This window comes from Salarias fasciatus, chromosome 4, assembly GCF_902148845.1.
Source record: "Salarias fasciatus chromosome 4, fSalaFa1.1, whole genome shotgun sequence".
Lineage (NCBI taxonomy): Eukaryota > Metazoa > Chordata > Actinopteri > Blenniiformes > Blenniidae > Salarias > Salarias fasciatus.
The window spans coordinates 21977937-22000662 of record NC_043748.1 but is presented as its reverse complement, the minus strand read 5'-3'; the positions used below and the strand labels follow the sequence as shown (position 1 = coordinate 22000662).

The 22726-nt window shown below is 48.9% G+C and overlaps 2 protein-coding genes across 3 annotated transcripts; both read right to left on the bottom strand.

Moving 5' to 3' along the window:
- Positions 1 to 576: 576 nt before the first annotated feature.
- ilf3b (interleukin enhancer binding factor 3b) lies at positions 577 to 13453 on the bottom strand. Of its 2 annotated transcripts, XM_030089547.1 has the most exons (18): positions 13392 to 13453; positions 11577 to 11693; positions 10359 to 10582; positions 10110 to 10284; positions 9847 to 9994; positions 8254 to 8345; positions 7159 to 7254; positions 6215 to 6326; positions 6031 to 6128; positions 5844 to 5955; positions 5597 to 5710; positions 4342 to 4547; positions 4081 to 4260; positions 3719 to 4000; positions 3202 to 3334; positions 3045 to 3092; positions 1417 to 1815; positions 577 to 1321 (listed from the first exon to the last, which is right to left on the bottom strand). In XM_030089547.1, the coding sequence occupies exons 2-18, from the start codon at positions 11583 to 11585 to the stop codon at positions 1191 to 1193; spliced, it is 2559 nt and encodes an 852-aa protein (XP_029945407.1). In that variant the 5' UTR covers positions 11586 to 11693; positions 13392 to 13453; the 3' UTR covers positions 577 to 1190. The 2 variants fall into 2 exon arrangements, with proteins under 2 accessions (XP_029945407.1, XP_029945408.1); XM_030089548.1 differs by lacking the exons at positions 577 to 1321; positions 1417 to 1815 and adding an exon at positions 1913 to 2639.
- A 1317-nt stretch (positions 13454 to 14770) lies between these two features.
- On the bottom strand, positions 14771 to 22504 carry LOC115387058 (prostaglandin E2 receptor EP1 subtype-like). The gene is made up of 3 exons (XM_030089593.1): positions 22320 to 22504; positions 17264 to 18156; positions 14771 to 15467 (listed from the first exon to the last, which is right to left on the bottom strand). The coding sequence occupies exons 1-3, from the start codon at positions 22324 to 22326 to the stop codon at positions 15192 to 15194; spliced, it is 1176 nt and encodes a 391-aa protein (XP_029945453.1). The 5' UTR covers positions 22327 to 22504; the 3' UTR covers positions 14771 to 15191.
- Between the last annotated feature and the right edge of the window lie 222 nt (positions 22505 to 22726).

Here is a 22726-nt window from a genome sequence, read left to right as displayed (position 1 = left end):
ATTTAGAATATAAATGCTGTATTCGCCACAGAAGGAAATGTTTTATAGCACTGATCCAGAAAGAACAGATTCAAGTTAAAATTTAGTTATATTATTTATCAAATACTCCTCAGACGACATGAAGCATTTTAAGCAGAAAGTAACTATGCTTCTAAAATATTTCTTAAAATGAAACTTCAATGTATTTTAGATTTTTTTACAATTAAAACACAAAAAAAAAAGGAAATGTTCCATTTCAAGTTTTACAGTATCTTAATATATTGTCAGTTTAATATGTGGTATATTTAAATCTCTAAATGTAGGTTTGTGGAAATTCAAGTCAATTTTATTTCTACTGTACCAAATGCAACACAGCCATCAGAGGCAGAGACTGGTTCTGCAGAACCAGTGTTTCTTGAAAGTCTCTTTAATATTTGAACTCTTAAAAATACATAAAGTGCAGTGGTTAGAATGTTCAGCTCCATGGGGGAATCCCCAGTTTGAAGTCTTGTTGACTGATCCACCACTGGTTTCTGTCCAGGAACAAACCAGAGAGCAATACCTCATACTTCAAAAGTCAGAACTCTCAAACTACTTAAAATAAAAAATCCTTTATTAATACAAACACACATCGTTACACATGACCAGGAACACCTCCCACCCGACCCAGAAAGCTACATCCAGCAGAAATGAGTGTGTGACATCAGAATGCAAGAGCACTTTCCAGTAATCTCCAAAAACATTTATTAAAAGAACTACATCACGTGAGGTAAAATTACAAAATAAGCCAAAAATTACAAGCATCGAGGAACTGAACAATTCCGTTTAATTGTTATAAAAGGTACAACAGTCTTTGTAGTTTGAACTACAACATTTCACTAACTCCACTTTGGGAAGAAAGAAATAAAAAGAAGAGAAAAAAAAAAAACTTTACCACAAAAGTTTGACTCACACCCGAGTCTGATGAGAATGAGGACTGGCAGCATTGATTAAACTAAAAGAACCAGGAAGTCCGAACACAGACGACACTGAGCAGACCACTGAAACAGACCACCAAACTCGGCTCCGGCCGGAGAAACGTCCACGCGTCTCGCTTTGTGCCCACGTTGCTACATAGAAACCCAAAAGCACAGAAGAAGCCAACATGGAGAAAGGCAGAGGGGGCGGCCGGAGCCGCGGGTCACCGTCTCTGGAGGGGGGTCAGGTTCAGCCTATCTGTACTGGTAGCTCATGCTGCTGTCCCCCCGGCCGTAGCCCACCGGGTTGTGGTACTGAGAGTGGTTGGCGCCGAAGCCCTGGCCGCCGACGCCCTGCGAGCCGTAGCTGGACTGGCTGCTGAAACCTGAGGGGAGCGAGGCACAGCCGTTAGAAAGTGACCAGCGGCGGCTTTTTGTCTTTGAGAAGGTGAGACATAAACAGAATGGCGTCAGGACTGGCCTTCGTAGCTGTAGCTCTGGTTCCCTCCGGCGCCTCCGGTCACCTGGCTGGGGTAGGCCGTGCTGTACGAGTATCCGCCGGCGCCGCCCTGGCCGAAGCTCTTCTTGCCCTGGCCGTAGCCCTGGCCGTACTGGCCGTAGGAGCCCTGGCCCGTGGGGCTGCTGGACTGGTAGCCCCCGGCGGGCCCGCTGTTTGCCCCCGGAAAGTTCCCCTTGCCCCCCTTGTGCATGGGGGCCTTCTTCTTGGGGGGCTTGCTGGCCGAGGCGGCGGCGTAGCTCTGGTCGCTCTGGTAGTATGAGCCGTAGGAGCCCTGAGCGGCGCCGGCGGCCGGGCCGGCCACGCCCGACGGGCTGCTGGACGCCCCGGCTCCCCCGTTCGTCCCGCCGTTGTTGTAGTAACCTGAAGAACAGAAAGGAGCCTCGTTACTGCGGCGGCCATGTTGGATCTGCGGCAAGTGTTTCTGAGAATCACTCAGGAATTGAAACACAGGCTGGAATAGCACAGTCATGGAGTCACATTTATTTAAAAAAAACCCAAAACATTAAAAAACAGCTCGAGCAGGAAGTCCATTCCCATTTCTTTTCTTTTTCCATGAATCCAGTCCGTGCAAACGAAGCCTCAGTCCGACGGGATCAATGCCGCCATGCATTCAGTGCAGCTGTGACTTTACCAGTGTGGCTGATGTGACACAAAAAACAGGTTTCCGGTTTGGACCAAAAAAAAAAAAAAAAAAAAAAAGAACAGGATGGAAGCCGTGACGGCGACGTTAAAACCACGGAGCGACGGCAGGATCTGGTCCGGGCGAACAGACTGAATCCAGAGTGTAATCCAGAGAGGCAGTGAGCGGTCCGGATCCGGCATGCTCCACAAACTGAAAGCCTGGCGGCCGCTCCCCGCTCCGGGGTCCGGGGGTCCGGTGGCGTCCGGGACGTGTCCTGTGGCTACATGCATGCTGCGGCAGCACGTCTCCTCCGGCGGCGGCGGCAGGATGGATTAACGGGTCTGGTTGGGACGAGGTGGCTGCAGAGAGGCCGTGATGCTGCTGGAACACTACAGAGTATTTCTGTCCGTTTGTTTATCCTCTCTACGGGACTGAGTCTGAGTTTTTAACACGAGGCGGGGGGGGGGGGGGGGGGGGGGGGGGGGGGGGGGGGGGGGGGGGGGGGGGGGGAGGGTCTATGTTGCAAACTCGTGGTAGCCATAGCAGTCTGAGACAAAGTCACCTAAAGAGTGAGACAGGGCAGAGAAGGGAAGAAATGTCAAAATTAGCTGCAGTTTGGTTTTCTGCCTCAATCGAGTGGCAGCTCGGTCAGATCGCATTCAGACTGCTGATTCTTTTAGATTTCTCTGCTCCTGTCACGCTCAGGTAGGTCAGTCCTCAGAACAGGCGGAAAGAAAAGCGGTTCTCTTTACAGGGAGGTTGTCAAAAAAAACGGACTCAATCCTGTGGCTTAAAGCAGAGAAATGTAAAATGAGTGGACTGGGAGCGTCCCAGCATCTGCTGCGAACACAGCAGTCTTCCAAGGAAACTGTAGTGTGTGTGTGTGTGTGTGTGTGTGTGTGTGTGTGCAACGGTCAGAGACCTGGACAGTAACACTGAGACACACACACACACATCAGATACTCACTGTAACCAGAGTTGGCGTTGTTCCCATAACCGTATGATCCAAAGCCACCTGTAAGGACCGACCACATGTTAATACACACATCTGCACATCGGGCCGTCGCAGGGTGTGTGTGTGTGTGTGTGTGTGTGTGTGTGGCGTTGAAGCCCGGGGGTTTTACCTCCTTGGCCGTAGCCGCCTCCGTTGTTGAAGCCCCGCCCCCGGCCGCGACCTCGGCCTCCTCTCCCTCGTCCTCTGGGCGCGACTTGATCTCCTCCGCCGGACGCGCCCATCATACCGAACCCTGCAGGATGCTGGGAGAAGCAGAGAGACGGGGCGAGGACGGAAGACAGTTTAGAGCCTGAAGAAGACTGGTGCACTGTGTGGGAAGAACGTCACTCACACACCAAACACAAGCATGGAGGGAGTTCTGCTTCTTATTACAACAAAAATCAAAATCAAGCAGTAAACATTCAACATGTCAGCTGGAGGAACTGTGGACGTTCAGATGGAGATCATTCTCAGGACAGGATTAATATATTAGAGAAAAAATGTGATTAATTCACAGAATTTAATTTATTTAAATATTTTAGCCCAGACTCTTCAGATCTACAGAAAATCGTCCACTGCTGGAATAAATGAGGGGCTCAGGAAAGAGCGATCTGGATAAATGCTGAGCGTGTCCCTGTGCGGCTCACCATGGGCGGGCCCTTCTTCTTCTTGGCCGCCTCGGTGGCGGCGCCCTCGGGGTAGAGCCTCTCCAGGGCGGCCAGCGCGGCGTAGGCCTTGGCCACCTTCTTGTTGGAGCCGGTGCCCTGAAACTTCTGGCCGTCGATCTCCACCTCCATGACGAAGCGCTTGTCGTGGCTGCCGCCGGTCTCGGAGATGAGCTCGTACTTGAGGCCGCGGCGCTTCTCGTTCAGCTCCATCACCGGGTTCTTGCCGTGTTTGGTCAGGATGGGTCCCTGCTGGCGGGCGGTCTGCGGGCGGAGGGACACGCGGTTACAGGAGGAGGCGTTTGTCCTCCTGACGGAGCCGACGGAGGCTTTCTGACTCCGACCTCTCCGGCCTCGTTGCCGTCTGTGCTGGCGGCGGCCGCCGGGGCGGGAGCGGCGGTCTCCACGGGCATAGCCGCCGGCTTCACCTCCTCCACGGCGGCTGCTGCTACGACCGCCTCCTCCACTTTAGGCGGCTCGGTCTTGGATTCCACCACGGTGGGCAGGCCCATGTCGTGCAGGACCTGAAACCGTCACACAGACTCGGCGTCAGAGCTGCAGGAGCGTTTCCGGCGGCGGGACTGGACCGCGGCGGCGGCGCTCACTTTCACAGCTACATGCAGCTTGGCAGTGCGTTTGGAGGGACCAGAGGCCTTGAAGGTCTTCCCGTCCACCTCCACGGCCATGGTGAAGACGGGCACGTGCACGGGGCCCGTCTGGGAGATCAGCTCGTACTGCAGTCCCGGCTTCAGCTGGTTGAGCCTCATCAAGGCGTTCATCGTCTGGGGAGGCTCCGCCTTCTCGTCTGTGGCTGCAGGAAGAAACACAGCTATTTTCCAGCTGTTTATGAATTTCTGACATTAACTGCAGCGCATGTATTTGACCACCAGGGGTGCACTGTTGCAGATGCAGCAACGTGTCAACATTAAAGATCATTTCTACACTTTGACAAGTCCTTCTGATGATCCTCCAGTTCCAGCTGCATCTGTCCAGATGTTTTCTGTCCCTGAAGATGGAAACCGCCATAAAAATCCACTGATATGTAAAGATGTAAAGCGCACAGCGCGGCGCTCTGACCTCCAGGACTTCAATGCTCTGAATTCCTCCGAACCAGGCCGGTCGGAGCGGCGACTGCAGAACAAACACTAAAAACCCACCTGGTCACTGAGACCCACGGTTCCATCAAGGTCTGCGACTGTTTGCAGACGCTGCTGCTCACAAGGCCGCGCAGGAAAACACTCCTGTTTGCCTCAGAGTGAAGCCACATGGGAGTGACGTTTGACGCAGTAAAGTGTTTTTCATTACAGTTCATGTCGCACTCAGCAGCTCTCCAACACACAAATGTGACCATCTGTTGACTGAACAGTTAAACGCAGGACGTTTGCCTCTCGTAAAAAGCCTTCTGCACCTGCAGCTCCTTCAGATTGATGAAGGGATTTTATAAAACGCCCTGATTGTAACTCGAATCGCTCCGTGACACAGATCAACCAAGTGAAGATAAACTCACCACAACAGGAGTGAAGGAAGCGAGGAGAGACGGAGTCGGTTTGATTTATCACACGAAGGCGGCTGGAGCTCGGAGACGGCGTTCAGAGCTCTGAAGCATCGCTCCGGTCTGCCGGTCTATTTATCTCCCTGCACTACGCCAGCCTCCGGCTCGCTACACTCATCCTTGGCTTCACGGACAAACTGACGCGACATCTTTATCTGCGGCGGCCGTTCCGATTAGAGACCTCGCGGCGCCAGAGAGAAATGTGACCGAGGTCAGAGGTCGGGGCGCTCGGCGTTCAGCCGATCATGATCCTCACATCGGGTCACGCTCAGACTGGATGTCAGAGGAGGGGAAACGGCGGAACTCACACTTCTTCTGCAGCTTTTTCTTCTTTTTATTGGGGCTCTTGTCGTCCGGCCCCTCCTCTTCCTCGATGGGCCGTTTCATGGGCGGGGCGTACGCCGTGCTGGGAGGGATTTGAACTGGAACAAACAAACGCTCTGCCAGTGAGCCCCAGTGGATGGGACGATGTTCAGCTAGCATGCTCGCCACCAGCTGGTGCTCCGTAACGAAACGTCACACACGGCGTCCAGAGAGCATGGCTGCCGCTCGTACCTGTGTAGTCGATGGGAGCCTCATTCCGAGGCTTCTTGGGAATCTTGGAGGGGAGGGGGTCCATTCCCAGCACTTTGTGAAGCTGTCCGAAGGCCGACAGCCTTAAGGCATGCTGCGGACGACACAAACGGCGTGCTGAGACTCTGAGGCGCTCCGCTCCTTGCCGCCGTCCGGACGCCGTACTCACTTGCGCGCTGGCCGTGATGTCCTCCCGCTGCTGCTGGTCCAGGTGGCCGATGGCGTCCGTGGGCTCCTTCTCACAGGGGTCGGAGATCCCGGCGCCGTCTGCGGAACACGGCGAGGCCGCGGCCGTTTAGCGGGACGGCAGACGCGGGGAGCGGCGTGCGGCCGGAGGAGCGACGGCTGCGTACCTGCCATGAGGATCCCTGAAGCCAGGCACTCCAGAACTCTCCGCAGAGCTTCTCCTGCCCCCATGGGCCGGTTCCCCGTGCCGATGGCTTTCTCACAGATCAGCTCCAGCGGCTGCAGCGAGCGAGAGAGAGAGGGAGAGGGAGAGAGAGAGAGTGTCACATGGCGCTATTTTTAAACTCCGTCACTTACATGGAGAAATTTCAGGTCAGTGCCTGAGACTGCGTGGGGGGCCGGGCTTAACAGACCAGCCATTCAAAAACAAAAACAAAACGTAGTAAACCCTGGTTGAAAAATGAGTCGGAAGGAGGAAACTTTTAATTCCTTCCCCTTTTAAACTGGACAAACTTCCTGTCTATTCATAAATTGATATATTAAGAAATTGTCAGCATTATAAACATTTAAATCAATAAGTAAAGAGGTTATTGAAGTACTATTTATTGGGTGAAAATATTGACTTTCACACTTTTAATTTCTTTCATATCAATAAATGCAAACAGATTATAATCATAAAACAGAGACTAGACTTGTGTTAAATAACAGTTTTTTGTCCCCATTTTAACGGCTTTTCACACATATGAATGCTGTACAGAGGGTTTGTTTAGACCGTTTAGCTGCAGGATTCCTAAAAACCACCTGAGCTCTGCTCCTTTAATGACAGATAATCTCCGGCTGCAGTTGGACACATGGCGCAACGTGATCGAGCTGCTGCTGAACCAAGCGGAGGCCTGTTGTGGCCGATGGGATCAGCTGTTTCCTCCCGACTGAAGCTGGAATTCAAACTAAAGCTAAATGTGTGGCGTGATCAACTGAGCAAGTGCAGAAGAATTATTTGCCGCTGCTGCAGCAGCAGCTGTAGCATTTAAGGTAAAAAAAATAAAACAAAAGAAGTAGCGAGCGCGGTTTTGGTGTAAACGGATTCTGAAACGCTGCGAAGCGTCCTCACCCAGCCACGGAGCGGGGCCCATGTGGGGACGCGGGCGCACAGGTCCCTCAGGATCCGGATGACGATGACGCAGGAGCGCAGCCCATTGGCTCGGGCCTGTTGACACAAGCAGGGGGGGAGGGGCCACGGGCGGCTTTAGGTTAACACAGAAGCCGACGGGGGGGCGGGGCAGTTTGCAGCTGAAAGCAAGATCCAAACATCCAAAAGAAATCAAACTAAATCAAAAGAAACATGAAGCCACACAGACTAGAGCAGCTCAGCTTTGTCATTATGGAAACGTCCTGGGGGGATTCGCTGATTGGCAGGACGGCGCCGCTAACGATCGACGCGATCGATCAGGACGGGGCTCTGGTCGGAGGACGGGAGGGAGGCGGGAGCAGATTTTGAACATCAGGAGTCAATAGAGAGATCTGAGCGGTGAAGGATCCCTTCCCAGACCGACTCGAGGTGCAATATTCCCTTTGAGTTTGCGGCACACAGAGTAACGAGGAACAGCCAGAGCAGGAGTGTTTGAGGCCACACACTGGTGAGAGGAGAAGCTGTGCGTAGATGAAGCGCTGGTTTGTTAAGAGTGTGAGAAGCCGGAGATGACACAGGCGACAGCGCTGTGATGAGTTATTCGGGAAACGATGGTTAACGGCTGCTCTCTCAGAAACTACCACACGGGCGCAAATATGAAAATAACAACAACAACGCAGTCACAGCAACACTGGCGTCACAGAAATATTGCACCTGGACACGTGAGGAGTTAGCCCCGCCTCTGTTCTGTTACTGATCGGGAGCTAAGCTGAGCTCTACTCAGCCACGTGGAATTTTTTTTTGTGTTTTTGGGATTAAAGGAGCTGCGGTGGAACCTGTTAAGTCAGCAAAGCAACTCTACAACAGTTTAATGACAAAGGTTTCCTAAGAAACAAACATCCAGGTTTGTTGAGTTTTACTACGAGAAGTTACACTTCAAAGGAGTAAAAAGAAAGAAAGAAAAACACATGGAACGCCCAAATCAAAGACAAAAAAAAGAAAAAAAAAATAGAACAAACAGCATAAAACTCAAAAGACTACTTCTGCTTTAGAGACAAATAAAGACAAGATCCAAACCTGGAACCACTTAGCGTGGCGGAGAGATGCCAAGGCAGTTAGGCATTTCTGCCTGTCCAGAACATCCGGGGGATCGTTGACTGAAAGCGTTTCTATTGGCAGGTGGAATAAGAAGACAAGGTACAGTTTGACCAAGGGGAGTTCTGTCAGCCGGCCAGGGGGAACACAGGCAGCCTTCCCAAACCACAGGCAGGAGGGGGAAGGGGAGGGGGACCCCTCCACTGGAGGACCACCAGACGCTCTCGCCCTCCTCACTCAGTGTCTGCAGTGTGTGTGTGTGTGTGTGTGTGTGTGTGTGTGTGTGTGTGTGTGTGTGTGTGTGTGTGTGTGTGTGAGCTGGGTGTTCATTTGTCTCCGTCTGAACTGCAGGCTGGAGATAATGTCAGTCTGATGTGTAACACGAATCCTGGTCAGCAAACACACGGCGCTCCGGTGTCGCTCTGTAAACAGCGACAGCGGGACGAGTGTGTGTGTGTGTGTGTGTGTGTGTGTGTATGTGTGCGTGTGTGTTGTGTTGTAGCTCGGCTGAAATGTAGACGTGGCTACAAGTCGCCTCTGATTGAAAGGTAAGCCTGGGTTTGCTCTGGTGCGAACAGGAGGTAGAGCCCCTCCCCTTTACCCCAAATACTGGGTACACTGCTGCACTTTGCCCCTTCCGAGACAGAGAGCGGCCAGTTGGTCAAAGGTCCAGCGTCCCTAAAAATTGACAAACTAGAAGGCTTGACAGAGAGAATCAGAATTGGAACCACAGGCAGAAGTTATCAGATGCACAAGAGGTGGATATCAAAACCAGTCCACACTGCAGCAAAACTGATGGCTTCAGGTTAAAGGACAACGTGTCCGCACTGGGCGTCGTGGTGAGCGCAGGGCTACAGGTAAGGTCAAGGGTCGACGCCGAGCCGCCGTGACCGTCGGTCACTGCGCAGCTCGGATACAGCTGAACGTTAACTGGTCTGATCCGGGGGTGGGGAGCGGCTGAAACCGGGATGGAGGAATTTGAGTGTCTCTTGTCGTTACCTGTAACCTCGAGCCTTCCCTGCTGTGGAGCGTCGGAGACGGCCAACGGCCCGCTAACACACACCTTCACTACGGGTTCTGCGTCTCATTTTTGCTGCAATGCGAACTGTTCCATCATCAATGATAAAACACATGCAAACAAAGTGGTCTCTCTCTCTCTCTCTCTCTCTTTGATTTTTTTTTTTTGTTTTTTTGCATTTGGTTAAATTCTCAGTAAGCCTTCATTTCGTTGGCGTCCTTTGGAGGGGGGACAACAGGAAGCCATGTCTCCAGCTGTCAGGAAGCTGCCTGCCCTATACTGTATATTGGGCCATCAAAAATGTACAATTACATTACATGGAACTATGAGAGAGTCTAAAGAGCTATAAGCATAGCACAGGTTCATTATGTAGCAGTGAGGTCTGGTCCCCTAGCTCCATTGAAGGCCCAATAAACAATATCTGTCTAGCCTGGGTTTCCTGGCTGGCCTCCCGGTGGAGGGAGGGGGCGCTGCTAAAGAAACGAACTGAAGACAAAAAGAAAAACCAAAAAACAAAATGAACAGATCAGCCGGTGGGGGGCTGAGCCGGGGCTTACCTCCGGCTGCCGCCCGCTCCAGCTCCTCGCGCACGAGGGGGGAGGCCAGGTGGATGGTGAGGGTGAGGGGGGGCTCCTTGGTGTTCTTGATGTCGATGCTGGCCTCACCGACGTTCTGCGTCACCACGTAGCTGTCGTCCGTGATCGACTGGGAAGCGGCAGAAGCTTTTCACTCATGAAGCTCTTTTTAAAAAAAGTTTCAGACAAAACAGCAGCTCCAGCTTTAACACTGAAAGTAAATAAACGTGATATTTCACACACACCTTGAGCTGTGTGACCAGGTTGTCACACACTTTCTTCAGCAGGGAGATGGTGGGCTTGTCCTTGCAGAGGAGCACCAGCTCCAGGTCCAGGTCGCCCTTCAGCAGCAGGCCTTTGGCCACCAGGCCGACCCTCATGACGCCGCGCAGGGAGCGAGCAGCCTGGTCTCTGTGCTCACTAGAGCAGAAGACAAACATCACGTCCCGGCTCTCTCACGGTCTTCCCTGCTCGTGCCGCCTCCTCTTCCTCACCTCTCTTTGTCGGTCTCGGCGCTGTCCGAGTCCGCCTTGCTCGTCCCCTTCTCCTGTTTGTCCAGCCAGTCGGAGACGGCCTTGAGCGCTCGCTCTGTGTGAGACACCATGTTCTGGACGCTCTCCAGCTCCTCCTGGGTCGGGTAGATGGCCGAGTGCTTGGCCATGACGTGGCGGTCGTCGTTCAGGAAGACGCGCATTGACCGGTGGCGCATAGGGTGAGCCTGGGAAGGCACAAAAACACCAAATAAGATCATGATTTAATGAGAGGCGGCAAGAAATTTCAGGACCAAAAAAAGCTAATTTTCAACTTTACAGGAACATGACTGAGCTCAGAGGAGCACACAGGCAGGATTGGTTCAAATATTTTCTATTACTGGCCGACATGATGGTCGTAATTTGATTCAATAGGATTTGGAATAATTTTTTGGGAAACTAAACCACATTAGCTTAATATCACAGTTGGCATTACTAACAGGGAAGGATCGATGTCCAACACCGACAGCACAGCCTTCCGTATCGGCCGATGCCGTCGTCTTCCTTCTCTTTAGGTAATACCAAATGGTTACATTTATCGCAATCTTCTGAATGCAGACATTAAATTAAATAATTCACCATGCATAAAACCATCTGCTCCCCTGAAGGAAGAAACACAACAGCTGAAGAGATAACTGACATTATGCAATACTGCTGCGGCTTTGTTAAAAATTCAAGACCACAGTTTCAGCTGCTTTGGACGCTGGTCGACAAGACTCAGCAAACCAACAAACAAAAACATCTGAAACAGAGACGCACAGCGGAGCGACTGGAAGCAACAAACGTCCAGTGAACCTCCTCACCTCCACGCCGCCGTCGTCCCAATTAACACGATTAAACTGTCCCACTCCAAGATAAAGATAGGACCGCGCTCTGTGTCACCTGTTTGCCTCTGATTAATTAAAACTGTGACTAACGACGCCTCCTGAGCACCGGTGATTACACAACGAGTGCACTGGCAGCTCAGGCTCACTCAGAGGAGCACGGCGATGTGGAAGCTGCAGCATGTGTTAGCAAAGCCCCGGGCAGGCTGCAGCCAAAACAGTGGCTCCGCAGCTGACGCTCAGATTAGATGTGACTTGTTTATTTGTCCTGTTAACAGTGACATTTGACGGAAAGGCCAGTGTGTCCTCTGCTTTGTCGTTCCATGACAAACACTTAAAAACAAGATTCAAAGGAAACCTTAACCATTGTTGCTCTGGAGGTGGCGGCGACTGCCCTGCGCAGCAGGTGACGGGATTAAAGATGCTTTCTTGATGGCAGCCGATGACAGTTTTGTTGTCCTTCTTTCCTTTCTACCTGCAAAGAGGGAGGAACAAAACAACATCAACAAACCATGGATGGCAGACATGAGTAATTTGTAAAACTCCGTATGGAGGCTGAAGGGTTTGAAGATATTCCAGCAACGTAGCAGTCAACAGCTGCAGTGGCACAGCTGGCACGGCTCCACATGCCTCCGGTGCCACACACAGCACTACTTTTAGCTTACTGCAGACAAGTATAGTCAAAACAACAATCCTGACACACTCCTGTTATCCAGAACACGAGATGGCTCACTGCTGATCTGTGGTAGTTCAGAGGCTTTACACCAATCACAAACAGCAGCCGCTTTTAATATGAACCTCGAGTTCTTCACCAATCAGACATTTAGATCTTAACCTGATACTGTTGGCCACATTCAGGCTAATTTGATATAATTTACCCAGAAATGCTGTGATCCAGTCTGGTCAGTGAAGATAAGAGCAGCTGACACCCGAATTCTGCTGAAGATAAGAGACTTCAGCTGCAATGGTTTTCAAAAATCACGTGAGTCGATCCCCATCTCCCCCTGTTCAGATGATAAAGACACTAAAACCAAAGTGGCCCGGACGGCAGTTGCCGTGTGTGCGTGACAGTAAAAATAAGTAAAAACACAAAAGCTTTGCGTTTTGGGAGTCTGTGTAACTGTGCTCTAAATGACTGAAAACACAAACAATCCTCACCCTAAAGCTGACAACAAATCACGCAGAACAACAGTAGTTCATAAAAATCATGTACAAAGTGTTAAATTAACCTGCTTTTAAACAAAAGATGATTGTTGTTCAGCAAAACTGAAGTTTATATCTCATCCCTTAAACGTCGTGCTGTTTTTACATGTTGCTCTTTGGGAAATAAGTTGACCAGCCCTGTGCTAACTAGCGAGAGAAGATGAAGACGAGAGATTATTTAAGGATGGAGTGAAGAGAGTGATACATTTGCTTTGCAAAAAGGCAAAACATAGATCTTCAATCGATTAATCGAACATTAACATAATCGTAAGCCGCTACAGTGGTGGAATCACATATACCACATGAAATAGATGGGTTATAACTTATAACACATCCTGAAGCTGAAACACTCTATGATTAACATGTATTTACATCGACATGTAAACCAGGGGAGGCGAAGCCTCAGTCAACAAGTCACTGACTGACCTGCTCCACAGCTCCGGCCGCTTACGCCGTGTGTGTCAGACACTAACAGGGTATGCAAAGCACAATTTCAAGCATCTTTTGAACCCGAACCGAGCCGGCTGCGGGAAAGAGGGAGCTTTGAAAACAGACGCCATTTTAATTCGGTCTAGAGGCTAACTCTCGGTAGCAACAAGCTAACAACCCCCGACATTAGAACACCCCGGCGCGTCGAAAAGCCATAATTAAACCGCACGAAATGCCCCAGCACGCAGTCATTCCCCTCGGTCGCAGGTCTCCGCGTTAGAGTGAGACGTTTGACACAGCTTTGGGTTGAATTAAGAAGGCAGACTGTTGCTTTTCCCGCACCAAAATGGTCGAGGAGACCCCTCTGGATCCAACACCTCAGTTAGCATTAGCACGTAGCTCCACCGCACAAAAGCTCGAAATGTTACCGAGCTCGGAATCATCCTCCTGTGCTTATTATCATCTTCTTGTGCAAATCAATGATCCCGACCAATTCCAAACTCGGAGAAAGTTAATGTTGGGCTATTTTATCACAGCTTACCGCGGCGCAGTCTCTGCTGGCGGACCGTACTGCACGCTAGCTCCAGCCTCCCGGTCTCAAGCGGAGCCAAGAGGAAACGCCCACGAGCTGTGAGGAAGGAGCTGATTGGACAGGATTTTTAAGTGACAGCTATCATAACCAATGGAAAGAGAGGGGTATCAACTAGAGGCGTGGTTAACAGCTATGGGGTTAAAATGTCTTTCAACAGCTGTCTGGAGTCTTTTGTGACGCTCTTTGTGAGGACTGATCTGATCAACAGACGCTGATCTATGAACTGATCTGGTCTTTTATCAACACCACGCTGCTGCACGACGCTTTTCCAGGTTATTACAGGTTATTATTGCTTTAGAGTCTATTTCACTTGGTTTGCACCTGCTGCTGCATAACTAGAAGGAATGGAGCTTTAATTATTGTATTGTCTACATGTAAATCACGTTCTTTACCAAAAGAGATCGTGAAAATGTTAGAAAAATTGCTATGCCTTTAACCACATACGTCCCATATTATCGTTGCTAAAATGTCTTAGCTCTGCACAATATGTTACCATGATGGAAAAAGTCCACACGTGTTTAACTGTGCTGTAACGTCTTTACCTGTCAGCATAACGTATAGGATGAAAGTTCACTGTTGCCAAAGACTTGCTCTGTGTGTGTGTGTGTGTGTGTGTGTGTGTGTGTGTGTGTGTGTGTGTGTGTGTGTGTGTGTGTGTGTGTGTGTGTGTGACTGGCTGATAATAAATAAAGGAGAGGAGAAAGGGAGGACAGAGACAGCAGGAGGAAACCTCCCTCCGTTAGTCCGTCTCTCCTCCTTGCAAGAGAAAACAAGGTTGATCGACTCTGTGTCTTTCTGTGATTTCTCCGTGTCTTTTGTATATGCATATCAGGATCTGAACCTGACAGAAAATCTCAAGTGAAATTCCTCGTTTGGCAGAGAACCATATGTGATACAAGGATTACTTAGTAATCATGGCGGTTGATGGCTCCTATAGAAGCCTAACCATTCATCCTTCTCATTGTTTTGTCTATGGAACAACCTGGACACGGCACGCTAGGACAAATCTGAAGGCACTGATCTACATCCCAACCGCTTCATACAAGATAGAAGTTTATATATTATCGATCAAACTTGAGGCATAGGACAAAAAATAAATAAATACATTATTCATCTGAAACATGTACAAATATTTATTGTATAATGTTACATTACTTTCTTCTTACAACATCACATTGGGTTATTTTTTACAAAACATAGCTTCACTTCAGTCCCCGGGCGCTCGGGGAAGACGGAGACAGGGCAGCTACATCCACAAACACACAGGGTCACATTCAGGTCACAGCGCTACATCGTCCGCATGCGTTGAGTCTTTTTCACATCTTCAAGCTGAGGTAAGAAGCACAGCCGCTTTCTGTTTAGTTTTTTTTTTTTTTTTTTTTTACCCTCTCGTGCAAACTTTGACACAAGTCACTGAACTCTGCGATGTGTCAGAGGACATGTACAGAGCTGAGATGTGTTTTATTTTCAGACAGGATAAAGTCTCCACTTTGGGAAACGGTTTTATTTACATCTGCTCTCACAGAGGACAGACTCCCATTGCACTCCCTTCAGACGCTGGAGACAGTTCATCGCGTGTTTTCAGCCTCTTGTTTGTGTTCAGAACCGACTCGGAACCAGTGATTTTTCAGATCCGATCCACTCTTAATACTTCATTTACTTTTCCGATTCCTGCCGGTCAGAAGGCAGTTTTCCCCTGAATACCACTTCAGAGAGCTCTGATCACACGGCTCCGCGTTCCCTCTGCTGTCAGGTCTTATTAACGCAGCTCTTCTCTGAGTTCTGGAAGGATCCGGCGTCCCAGCGGAGGGAGCGGAACATGCTGCCCTTGAGGCTGGCCTGCCTCTTGGTGATGCGGTAGATCTTCCTGAGGATGGCGCGCCGCAGCAGGATGTAGACCCACGGGTCCAGGATCTGATTGCAGGTGGCCATCCTGACGCCCGTCACCATCAGGGACCTGTAGGTGTCCCTGTCGCCGAAGGCCAGGTCGCTGTAGGATCGAGTGACCGACATCAGGCCGAACACCTGAGGGAGACAGAAAACAACGTCAGACCAGGAGCTTCGTCCGATCTGCGTTAAAATCCACAGAGCTGCACAACATTAGACCCTGTTTACATGACGACGGTGCTTGGAGACAGTAAGAATGCAACATTAATCCTTATTGAGCATCTTGAAGAGTTTATAATCTAAAACAATGTACTTAATCAGTTGTATCTCATTTATTTCCCGGGTGCAAAAATAAACAAGAACTGAAATAATAATTGGGTTTAAATCAACACAGCAGCGAAGCCAAACATGAAGGAGGCTGGAATGAAAACCTCCAAGTTTCCAGAGACCCTCCATCCATCAGTGGGACATTCAGAATGTGTTTGAAGGAATCTTTGTGCTGCATGTGGTTCAGCTTTACTGCAGCTTCCTGATTATTCTCAACTCTCAGAGAAAACAAACCTGCAGCCGCAGAGACTGAAACGACCTTTCCAACCACACGAATGTTTCTCAACACCGAGGAGCTGAGGAGCTCTTTTCCTGGTCCTGATCATCGTCGTCCAGGTTCGAATACGGCGTGTGTGTGTGTGTGTGTGTGTGTGTGTGTGTGTGTGTCAGTGTCAGGAAATCACCTCTCAGGCCTCGGATTATGAAAAAACAGCTTCAGGGAACTAAAAAGTGTGTGTTAAAACAGGTCTCGGGTGCAGTGGGATGTTTTGGTGGTTTGATCCCCCATCCCGCCCTGGCCATGTGTTGAAGTGCCCTTAAGCAACACAGCGAACACTAAATGTGAGGTGAATGGATGAATGTGGCGGATGTTGAATTTTTGCTGTAAAAGCCACAAATGATGAATAACAGGAAGCCAGTAGATTTATTTTCAAAGACACGACGAGATTGTCAAGTTTTCCTGAAATGTTTAGAAGAATTTGCTTCAGTGTTTTCCTGGTGTGTTGTGTATTTCAGGATGTTGGATTCTCTCTCATCTGATCGGAGGATTACAAGCATCAGAGGCAGAAACAACAGACTTTTAAAGAACATTTACTTTTCTAGATTCATTTGTCTGTATTGCTTCATTAAACAGCATTTATTGTGTGGTTTTATGTCTTCAGAGGGATATTCGCTCCACCTCATGTCAACACATGGAGTGTTGAGATTGTCAATCTCCGTGTTTTAATGTTTTTCCTTTACTGTATGTCGTCATACAGCAGTGTGTCTGAATGGTGCTGCAGAAATGCATTTACCTTATCTAAACTTTCCTTCTCATAAAGGTGAACCTCATTGAAGCTATGCCTGAAACTCCTTTGTGTGAAATTAAGAAATTTAATTTCATATTCTCAAATGTGTCTGAAAAATATTTTTATAGCCAAGGCAGGTTACTTTATTTAAGCCTGGAAGACATTAATGTAAAGAAGAGTAGAAACAGGACCTCAGGGGTCTGGATGTTTTATATTCCACTAAAATATTCTGAATAAATTACACATTTAGTCAGACCTTAGAAATCCTTAAGATTCTAGCAATATTTCAGTCATAATTCCTTTACATTTACGAAATATACTCAAAGTATCTGTCAACTGTTTATTTGTTTCAGAGCTTTACTGGTGAAAAATTATAACCCATTAATACAGTCTTGGTTAAAGCAGGTACATTTACAGTGCAAACCTTCTGAGTAACATGAACATTATATGAATTCTTACTGTTAGTGATGAGAAAATGGCTTCAATAAAAGGTGAAATAACATAAAGTAACTTTCTATTTTGTTTTGACTGACTGTTTTGTGAGTTGGTGTACAGTGGGTGATTCTCTCCTCTTTCAGGAGGTTTGCTCCCCGCACTCACCAGCAGGGGGCTCCAGCAGATGCAGGATGTGACCATGATGCCCACCAGCTGCACCACCATCTCGGTGTCGTGGGAGCGGGCGGCGCTCCTCTGGGAGCTGGACCTCTTCCTGATCCGCGCCCTGACCAGCGTGAAGCCGCTGACCGTGTTGCACACGAAGGCCAGGGCCAGCGAGCTGAAGGCCAGCGCCGAGAACAGCAGGACGAAGGCCAGGTCGGCGGCGCCGGCGCCCTCCATCACCCGGATGAAGCACCACGTCCAGGGGTACTGGTAGGTGTAGGCGCCCAGGCCGAAGTAGGGCAGCAGGGCCACGCACAGCGCCAGCAGCCAGATCAGCGTCAGCGCCATCTTGGTCCGCGCCGTGGTCACCAGGCGGGCGTGCAGCAGCGGCCTGGCGACGCCCAGGCAGCGCTCGGCCGCCATGGCGCAGCCCAGGAAGAGCGGGCACAGGCCGAAGAACACCATGCAGCCCCCCAGGAACAGGCAGGAGGCGTCGGGGTTGTCGGGGTTACCGTGGAAGCCCGAGCCGGCGGAGTAGCGCCGCAGCACCAGCGCCCCCGGGATGACGTGCCCGGCCAGGTCGGTGGCCACCAGCGAGCTGGCGAACAGCAGGAAGGTGGCCTTGGAGCGGCGGCGGAAGCGGTTGTAGGCCTTGGCCAGGATGACGAGGGCGACCACGTTGAAGAGGATCCCCAGGGTCATGGTGAGGCCGGCGGCCGTGGGGTCGCTGGCCGGCCGGGTGCCGTTGAACGCCTCCACCGCGGCGGCGCCGGTGTGGTTAGAGCGGGCGGAGGAGGCGGCAGCGGCGGCAGCGCCCGAGGCGTTGGACGGAGGCATCGCCAGCATCACCGCCGGGCTCTGGGCAAGGCGAGGGTCCTCTGGCCGAGAAGAAACTGGAACCAAGACACAGCGGGAGGTCAGCTCAGGCCGCGTGCAGAGCAGCTTCCTCTGGAACCATCACAACATCTGAACCACAGAACAGGTTTATAATTCAGCCTTCATGGCAGCGTCGCCTCATCTCAGCGTTGTGCTGTTTCTGCTACTCAATATTTTTAAAAAAAAAGTTTTTCTTTGATATTTTTAACATTTGCTTGGTGGCTTTACCGGCCGGATTGGAGGCTTTTGTGATCCAGTTTGGCCCACAGGCCTTACGTTTGAAACGCCATTGAAAAGTCAATGAACTGAGGACTGACCAAAATTAACCTGATATGACAATTAAAAGCAGTAGTAATAAACACCCAAAATGTCTTTTTTTTTTTTTTACTCTTTTTTAACTCTTTCCAATATATCACAAAATACAAACATATTGAAATAAATTACTTTTTTTTACTATTTGCTTAGAGATACCAATTCCTCAGTTAAAGGAATACTCCACCCAAAAAACGATTTGGCCTCATTTTCTACTCACCCTCATGCTGAGAAACACTCTGGAGCACTTTTTTGACGTTTCAAATGCAGTTGGAGATGTTTGGGGATTTTCGTTGTCAACAAACAGGGACCGACAGAGCCCGACAGAAAAAATGGTCCATAAAATCCACAAAACGTTCCCATTTTCCTTCATACTGCTCGTCCACTGTAATCCAAGTGTCCTGAGCGCGTAACGTCCATAATTAATTCTTAACGAGGTCATTTAGTACATTTTAAGAGCCCAAACAGGGCGCTCTCACACAGCTCCATTGCATGTCTGCGCGCGCACCCTGAACTACGGAAGCCGCGGCAGACCAAGCCAGACGCTTGCGCGCTTTCAGCGACTACTTTTCTAAATTGCAAGCGTAGAAGAAGAAGTTCCGCTGTATATATTCTGCTGTGAGTAACCGAGCTGTGGACAATCACAAAAGTGATTGGCTACTGTTTTAAAGCTTTGAATTCGGTGTCCTGCTGAAAGGGCACAAGCGTGTTGCTTGGTCTGCCGCGGCTTCCGTAGTTCAGGGTGCGCGTGCAGACATGCAATGGAGCTGTACAGAGCGCACTGTTTGGGCTCTTAAAATGTACTAAATTACCTCGTTAAGAATTAATTATGGACGTTACGCACTCAGGACACTTGGATTACAGCGGACGAGCAGTATGAAGGAAAATGGGAACGTTTTGTGGATTTTATGGACCATTTTTTCTGTCGGGCTCTGTCGGTCCCTGTTTGTTGACAACGAAAATCCCCAAACATCTCCAACTGCATTTGAAACGTCAAAAAAGTGCTCCAGAGTGTTTCTCAGCATGAGGGTGAGTAGAAAATGAGGCCAAATCGTTTTTTGGGTGGAGTATTCCTTTAAAGGTGCTGTAGGCAGGATTCTGCATCTCCACCATCTTGCTTAGGTTTACCTAAGCAAGATGGGCAAGATGGCGATTTGACCCATCTAAGATGGCGATTTGAAACCCAGCAGAGCCAATCCCATCCTGTTTTCTCTGACATCACGCCCTTACGCAAGTTAAGCCCCTCCCACAAGAATGTGCGACGAACCCCCCTCGACCAATCACGGTTAAAGTCTCATGGGCTCTTCTGATTGGTCAAAGATACCTGGAGCTGTCGAGATTCCTTTTCAGCTCAGAACAGAGACAGATGGAAACGCTGCGCCCTCGCAGTAGAGCAGTTATGCTACACTCCTAAAGGATTATCAATGGATACTCTAAAATTTAATCCAAAGAAAACACAGAAAAATTAGCATTGACTAGCAAAATCCTGCCTACAGCACCTTTAAATCTGTATCTGCAGAGATTTAGTTTAGATCCTCTAATCAAGTCTGAAACCAGCACATCTCCAGAAATATCAGACAAAACAGGTAAAAACAGTGAAATTAAATGTGTTTTTCAACTGAATCTGTTGAAAAATCCAAACAATAAGTTGAAAAAGTTCATACAAATGGACACTTTATTCAGAATCTAAAGAGACGGAGTTGGAGTGTTTTCAAAAAGTTACATTTTTCCACCCGTTTCCAAGGAAGCGGAGTCAAGACTGTTTTCTAAAAGTGGTCATGAAAGTGAATCCTCAGGTCTCAGAGGTCTTCCTTCAGGGTCAAGTCTACACAGACGTCTTTAGATTATGGGAAAGAAGCCATTGTGGGATTCGAACCAGGTAACCTAGAGGAGAGAGAAGCGGACTTGGGATCCAAAATCAAAGTTTTGAGTCCTAAACCTAATATGCCTCCACTGTGGGTCCCTGAGCATGACCCCTGACCCACATCAGCTCCCTGATTGGTGGATTCAGCCAGTGCTCGGCCCTGGAAGACCAGCAGACGGCGTCTGTTTTTCTGAAATCCTCCCAGGTGCCTGAGGTTCTGAGGTTGTTCATCTTGGCTGCGCAGCTTTGCAGCTGCCACCTAATGAATGTTTGTTCAGATGGAATCTGAGAGACAAAGAGAAATCGACGGCTCGGGGGGTTTAAGTACATTTACAACAATGAGAACGTGTACGGTGCACACAAGATATCGCATGTCACACCTGGGAAAAAGAAATGATCCACACCCAGTTAGTTCTGCCTGAAAACAACGATCCTCCTCCAAACGTTTCCCTGCAGTCTCCACAGGGTCGACTCTTTCACTGTGAGCAACCAGCAGAGCTCAGAGGAGGAAACAGCGGCTGGAGTTTCTCCAGAAAACACTCCTTCAGCAGAACGTCGGAACAAGTTCAGGCAGTTTCTGCACAGTGAACACACCGAGACACACATTCCTGCAAAATGTGATGCCAGGAGAAGAAAAGAGGAACTCCAGGAGACCAACATGCATGTAAACATGAGCGCTTTGGACGTGCACGGACGAGATCTGACTCACAAAAATCCTGCAAGACTGATATTAGAAAATCCAACAGAGCAACATTTGATTTGTAAGTTTGAATTCTGATTCTTTTTTTGATACTTATTATCCAAATATTTTTTAATGATAATGTAAGTAATCACTAAAACACTTTTTCGGACCTCAAACACGTGTTTGTGAAGTTTGGAAGGAAACCAGAGAGCCTTGAGAAAATTCGTGCACAGCAGGAAGATCATGCAAACTGCACTCAGGAAGCTGCAGAGCCAAACTTGGGACCGTCTGGCTGTGAGGTGAGAGTGCGAACCACTACACCACCATGCATAAACAGTGTCACACTGCACTGTAAGTGACTGTGAATCAATGAAAACGCTTGGCTTGGTGGCGTTCCTCAGGGATCAGTCCTGGGCCCCTTGATTTTTTTTAAATTCATGCATGCTCCAGCTTGGAAGTCAGTCTCAAATGCACTCAGGAAGAACATGCAAACGCCACACAGAAAGGCAGCCAGGCCTGAACTCCAGCTGGGCATTTTCTCTGTGAAGCAAACCACTACACCACCATCTTGTTTCTTCAAAACTAATCATAGTTTGATTTTTTTTAAATGTAAGTTGTGAACTCTGATATTGTTTTGTTCAGTTTACACCTGACTTTTCTTTGTAGAGTGATTCTGAAAACTCAAAAACATTAAAATATAGGCACATATCTGAGGCTTTAGAGGAGTCTTGGTCTTTTTCTTCTGATTGATGAGGGGAAATCCAAAATATTCGACACACCTCTCAATGATCCCAACACCTCTATACACACACACACACACACACACACACACACACACACACGCGCGCGATGGAAAGACATGCAGACTCAAAAACTCAAAATAGAAAGCTCCACACTAGTCTGGACTCGAACCAGGGATTTTAACACTGTGCATTAAGAATGCTACACACTGCTCCACCCTGTGGCTGTGAAAACAACCTCTGGCTGTTTTATTCTAGGTTTCTGCTTGTAATTCTGACTGAGGCTGTCCTGTAATGTCAAACTGTTTCCACCACATCAACATGTTCATCTGTGACTTTGTGTCCAAAGTGGGTTTTTTTTTTTTTTTAATTTTAAAGCTCTTTATGCACTGATTTTCTTTCATATTTTCCTGATTTACAGATGGATTTCTCTGTAGTTCTTTGGATGAATTGTGCTGCTTGCCTTTAAAATGTCCACAAACCAACAAGGACACAGTGTTTGCACATGATTATGTTTCAGTGTTTGGAGAATGCCTCCCTGTTAGAAGTCCTGCCACGTTGAGAAATCAACCCTTCACTCACCTCTCATGTGAGAAATCCATGGAGATGATCAGGATCGCTTTGACTCATAACTGCTGCCTCTGCCCAGGAAATAAATCCAGGTTGTTCCTGATGTGGTCCAGAGTGAAGCCAGTTCTTCACCTGAAGTATTTCCCCATTATGCAACCTGGAGCGAGGCTGCAGCTCAACACACAGCCTCCTCACACACCACGTTCTCCTGCTGTCAGAGGGCGAAGGGCTGCTTTTATACACAGCTGCTCACTGCTGGCTCCACCTCTGGCTGCCTCAGGCTCTGACACCAAACACTGGACTCACATTCAAGCCGCCTGCACAGTCAAATCTCAGTGATTCAAACAATCTGCAAAGCTTTAATGACTTGTTCAACTTACATATTTCAGGTACTAATCAGAAATTTAAAATAATCCATT